Source organism: Oncorhynchus tshawytscha, linkage group LG14 (genome assembly GCF_018296145.1).
Source record: "Oncorhynchus tshawytscha isolate Ot180627B linkage group LG14, Otsh_v2.0, whole genome shotgun sequence".
NCBI lineage: Eukaryota > Metazoa > Chordata > Actinopteri > Salmoniformes > Salmonidae > Oncorhynchus > Oncorhynchus tshawytscha.
This window is the reverse complement of record NC_056442.1, coordinates 5,105,401-5,111,077: the sequence shown is the minus strand read 5'-3', so window position 1 is coordinate 5,111,077 and position 5,677 is coordinate 5,105,401. Positions and strand designations below refer to the sequence as shown.

Genomic DNA, 5,677 nt, shown 5'->3' with positions numbered 1-5,677 from the left:
TCTCTCTCTTTTTCTGTTCTAACTTCTCCCTCTTCTTCTCAGCCTTCATGACTTTCTTCTGCTCTTTCTCTCTCTCCTTCATCTCTTTCTTCTCCCTCTTTTTTTCCTCCTCCTCCTTGTCTTTCATCTCCTTTCTCTCTTTATCTTCATCTTTCAACTTCTTATTCAGTTTCTTATTTTTCTCTTTTTCCTCCATCTTCAAGAACGGGATTTTCTGCATTTGGTTAATGAGCAGAAAGCCCACTCTTCCCAGGATGGTCTCTGCTCTCTCTGATGAAACCATCCCATTGGAGCACTTGGAATGGGCACAATCCGCCTCACTCTTCAATCCCTCCCTCGGGCTCACCTCCTCAGTGACACACATCTCTTCACTCTCAATTTCAATTCCTATCCAATAATCCTAACAGGGAGACATTGACTCTAGATGTAATATTGTTCCAGTGTGGCACATTCAATACACAATTGAGTGATCAACATACAATGACGGCCTCATTGGGAACACAATTTGGGGGACAGTAATTAAGGTCATTTGTTTTTTTGTATCCTCATTAGATTTTACAATACCTATAAATTTACTTCCTGGGTCCATACTAAAAGTAATGCACATGTTAACCCTAGTGAGGGGTGATGTTTTATACTATTGCAAAGAGCAGCAGGGTTGGGGTCAATTCCTGTCAATTCAGGAAGTTCTCTAAAATTCCAATTCTCTTCAACGCATTGAATTAAAATGGAACTGACCACCATCCCTGTAAAGTAGTAGGGTGAAATACGACACCTACCTTTGCCTCTTCCAGGGTCCAGGGCCTGGGTTCCTCACCCTCTGAACTGCATGTGGATTCTCCCACTCTAACAGGCATCTTAGTGACCACGCAGATCAGAGGGGTAGGCAGCTCATCATTGCGGGTTGCCAGAGTTAAGTTAGCATCTGAGACCAGCTGTTGAGCGTGAGGGCAGATATCCAGCTCCACAGTAGTGCCCCTCCCTTTCTGATCTGGCTGCTTGTGGTCCTTGTCATGGATGCATGCCAGGCTTGGAGGAAGTGCATGGACAGGGCTTTTATCACCCATCAGTTCCTCTCTCTTGACAGTGGATGCAACTGTACATGCCTCTATGTCAACTGAGCACTCTGTGGTGTTCTCAACGGTCTCCTCTGGCTGTTTGTGGTCAATATTGTGGGTCCAGGGCAGCCTTAGAGGCAGTGCTGTGGGTGCAGGAGGACTTTTATCAGTCAAAAACTCCTCTTGGAGGACAGTAGATACGGAAGCTGCTGCTTCACTGGCAACTGGACACTTGCTGGTGCCCTCTACTGCCGCCCCTGGCAGTTTGTAGTCAATGTCAACGACTGGTGGCAGGCATGGAGGCAGCACTGAAGGAAGAATTCTAGCTGCCCATCGGTTCTCTCTCTTGACAGTTGCTGTACCTGCAGTGGCCACTGTGGCAACTCGGCACTCCGTGGCTGAAACAGCAAGATGGGATGTTTCCGGGACAATGAATGAATTGCCAATGAGCCGCTGAGCCAGTGGTGGGAGGGAGAACGGATAGAATCTGTCCTCTTCCTTGATACTAGATATTACCACTGGATCAACTGAGACCTCAGTGGTTCCCTCTACTGTCTGCTGTGGTGGAATGGAGTCATCGTTAAAGAAGTGTGGCAGGTATCGATGCAGCATTGAGGAAAGATGTGTATCTGTCGACAAGTCCTCTATTTTACCAGTAGATACATCTGCAGTGGCCTCTGTGGCAACTGGGCACTCAGCAGGGACAAAGTAGGAAAATACAATGAACCGCTGTGCATCCTGAGTGCTTATGGCCAATGGAGAGGGGGGATGCAACATGGTTGGTATAGGCCTCCGATTGGTGAAAGCCAGTGGTGGGAGGGAGTCAATACAGGGAGCCATGAACTCAGTGAGTGGACGGTTGGTCACATCTCTCACATTCTGCAGGAGAAAAGAAACAGACATGATGAAAGTGATCACATTCAGTACATACATTCTTTGTGAGTGAACACTATGTACTTATACATCACATATACAATGCCTTCGGAAAGTATTCAGACCCCTTCACATTTTCCACATTTTGTTACCTCACAGCCTTCTTCTAAAATGTATTAAATCATTTTTTTCGCTCATCAATCTACACACAATACCCCATATTGACAAAGCAAAACCAGAATTGTTCCAAATTCATTACAATTAAATAAAAATGGAAATGTACATAAGTATTCAGTACGTTGTTGAAGCACCTTTGGCAGCGATTACAGCATAGAATCTTCTTGGGTTTAACGCTACAAACTTGGCATACTTGTGTTTGGGGAGATTCTCCTATTCTTTTCTGCAGATCCTCTCAAGCTCTTTTAGGTTAGATGGGGACAGTTGCGGCACAGCTATTTTCAGGTCTCTCCAGAGATGTTTGATCTGGTTCAAGTCTGGGCTCTGGCTGGGCCACGCAAGGACATTCAGAGGCTTGTCCCGAAGTCACTCCTGCGTTGTCTTGGCTTTGTGCTTAGGGTCGTTGTTCTGTTGTAAGGTGACCCCTCGCCCCCAGTCTGAGGTCCTGAGCGGGATTGGAGCAGATTTTCATCAAGGATCTCTCTATGCTCCGTTCATCTTTGCCTCGATCCTGACTAGTCTCCTAGTCCATGCCGCTGAAAAACATCCCCACAGCATGATGCTGCCACCACCGTGCCGTAGGTGCCAGATTTCCTCCAGACGTGACGCTTGGCAATCAGGCCAAAGAGTTCAATATTGGTTTCATCAGACCAGAGCATCTTGTTTCTCATGGTCTGAGAGTCTTTAGGTGCCTTTTGGAAAACAACAAGCGGGCTGTCATGTGCCTTTTACTGAGGAGTGGCTTCCATCTGGCCACTCTACCATAAAGGCCTGATTGGTGATGTGCTGCAGAGATGGTTGTCCTTCTGGAAGGTTCTCCTATCTCCACAGAGGAACTCTTGAGCTCTGTCAGAGTCACCATCGGGTTTTTGGTCACCTCTCTGACCAAGGCCCTTCTCCTCCGAATGCTCAGCTTGGCAATGCGGCCAACTCTAGGAAGAGTCTTGGTGGTTCCAAACCTTTTTTTATTTAAGAATGATGGAGGCCACTGTGTTCTTGGGGACCTTCAATGCTGGAGAGATTTTTTGGTACTCTTCCCTAGATCTGTTTCTCGACACAATCCTGTCTCGGAACTCTACGGACAATTCCTTCGACCTCATGGTTTGGTGTTTGCTCTGACATGCACTGTCAACTGTGGGACGTTACATAGACAGGTGTGTGCCTTTCCACATGTCCAATCAAGTTGTAGAAACATCTCAAGGACGATCAATGGAAACAGGATGCACCTGAGCTCAATTTCGAGACTCATAGCAATTCTTATGTAAATAAGATATTTCTGTTTTTAAGTTTAATACATAAGCAACAAGAACATGTAAAACAGTTTGCTCACTTTGTAATTTTGCGGTTTTGTGTGTAAATTGCTGAGAATTTAAATTTGATTTAATCCGTTTTAGAATGAGGATGTAAAGTAACAACAGGTGGAAGAAGTAAAGGTGTCTGAATACTTTCCTAAGACACTGTATATATCTAGTGTCCTCTCAGATGCTCTGCACCAGTCTGTACCAACCCTGGGTCTTCTAGCTAACGGGTCAACTAAGTGTAAAAATACATGCACTACACCCAGCATAACAATTGATATTTTAGACATTTAGCAGACGCTTTTGTCCAGAACAATTTACAGTTAGTGCATTCAACTTAAGGTAGCTAGGTGGGACAACTACATAATCCTGATTTGAAGGTCTACGAGAGATCGCTTGGTCTTGTTATTTAGGCAACCATAAGAACTGAGGACTGTGTACATAACAATACTCAGAGACAAACAGAATACAACACAAGAAAAGTTATCAGACAAAATACTGTTAGCTTACATTCAATGGCATATGGCACATTTTGCCCGTATATTGACATATATTTGATTGAATCAATATTGTTCAACAGAACTCTAGTCGACTTTGTCAAAGTTGGTCTTGTTACCTCCTCAATCAGGCTTGGCATTTTCCTCGTCTCAAACCAAATCCTCTTTATCTCCTTCTCCTGCTCCCTCTGGATCTGTCTCACCAGAGCCAACCTGGCTCCTAGCTCCATCATGTAGTCTGTCTGGATCTCCCTTTCCTTCAACTGACACTCAGCCCTCCTCTGTGTCAGCGTTGAACCGTCCATGTCTTCCTCCTAGCTAACAATAACTCTGGAAAATACATAACATTGTAGTAAGTGGCGTGTTGCTAACCAAAGAATAATACATCTCTTTACGATGTGCTCACATTTCTTCCCCTTTACTTACAATTAAGCAAGTGACAATCCCAATCCAGAGATGATTACGCAATAGGCCTATCTGAATTCCTAGTAAATTGTTGGCTACTAGAAAAGCGACCAAGTTCTAAATGAATCGATTTTGGCTGTTCCTATCATTATGTGCACAATATCCTTTATGACATCTTCATTGTGATGCAAGGCGTTGCCATTGGAGATGACAAAGCACATCATAGACTTTAAAAAATCAAACTTCAGGCTCTCTCTGTACCTTACTATTGAGCCTTATTCAACCCCCTCATGTAACGCCACTCACTCCATATTGGTCCTGGTTCTCTCAAACCACACTAATCACTTATATAATATCATTCAAAAAGGTGTTGGGGGAAGAAAGTGACTCTATATCCATCATGGACCTAACTTGTTGTACAGTTTCATCTATTTTAATCTCTCCAGTCTTCTCTTTGAGTGCCTCTGAGTGCAACTCAATTTAATGAGGTTTATCAATTCAACCATTTGAAATGGATGACCATTCAATCAAGAAAATCAGATTTTTAAATTAGATTTTTAAATGAGCAACTACAAGTTAGCCAAGTTCGCCTACTTGTTTTTTACACAATCTACCCTTGTGTTACATATTTATAGAGATAATTGATTGTAATATATGTTGGGGATTAACACAGAGATGGGGGTTTCTTTCATCAATAGAATGCATTTGCCATTAGGCTGGCTGACTACAACAACTGTAACATGCCATCTCAGTTGTCAGGATGAACAATTTTCTCACGAGAAAACGGTTTCAAGCAAATTGTCTCTCGTCAATAGTTTCACTTGTCACCATGATTGCATGTCAGGCCTACTTAAAGGGTCATGTTAGTACACAAGTCATTTAAAAAGTAGTCATTCTTCAGTTACATAGTTAAACAGTAAGTTATATTACAACCTACCTCTGAAGTAAGCAGCGTGTTCTCTTGCTAATGAAATAGGACATGAATAATCTGTCAGTGGTTAGTTGAATCAGTCTCTTTACACTGTTCTGTTTGTCTGTGCAACAGCTAACCTCCCAGAATCAGAATCTTGTGATGTCACAATGAAGGCCCCATTGCTATGACTACCCACAGAAGCTCTCATGTGTAATCAAATGCTGGAACAATTCACTTTTTTTTAACCTGTTGAGCACAGTCATATGTAATATTTGCATTGAATTCATGTAACCAAATGTCTTATTAAAATAAAATGTTCTACCTCTTATCAAATGGTTGACCATTCATAATACAGGTGTTTTGCCTAATTCCAAGTCGATATGTTTTAGATTTCACAAGTCATCCAGGTTTCCTTTAGGTTATTTGTTTAATCTCAGTCTACCACTAATGTGTTTC

The 5,677-nt window shown here is 42.8% G+C and overlaps 1 protein-coding gene across 1 annotated transcript; it reads right to left on the bottom strand.

The window, feature by feature from the left end:
• Positions 1-502: 502 nt before the first annotated feature.
• On the bottom strand, positions 503-4,531 carry LOC121839243. The gene is made up of 2 exons (XM_042296915.1): positions 4,023-4,531; positions 503-1,937 (listed from the first exon to the last, which is right to left on the bottom strand). Exons 1-2 carry the CDS (start codon positions 4,206-4,208, stop codon positions 723-725), a joined length of 1,401 nt encoding a protein of 466 aa, XP_042152849.1. The 5' UTR covers positions 4,209-4,531; the 3' UTR covers positions 503-722.
• Between the last annotated feature and the right edge of the window lie 1,146 nt (positions 4,532-5,677).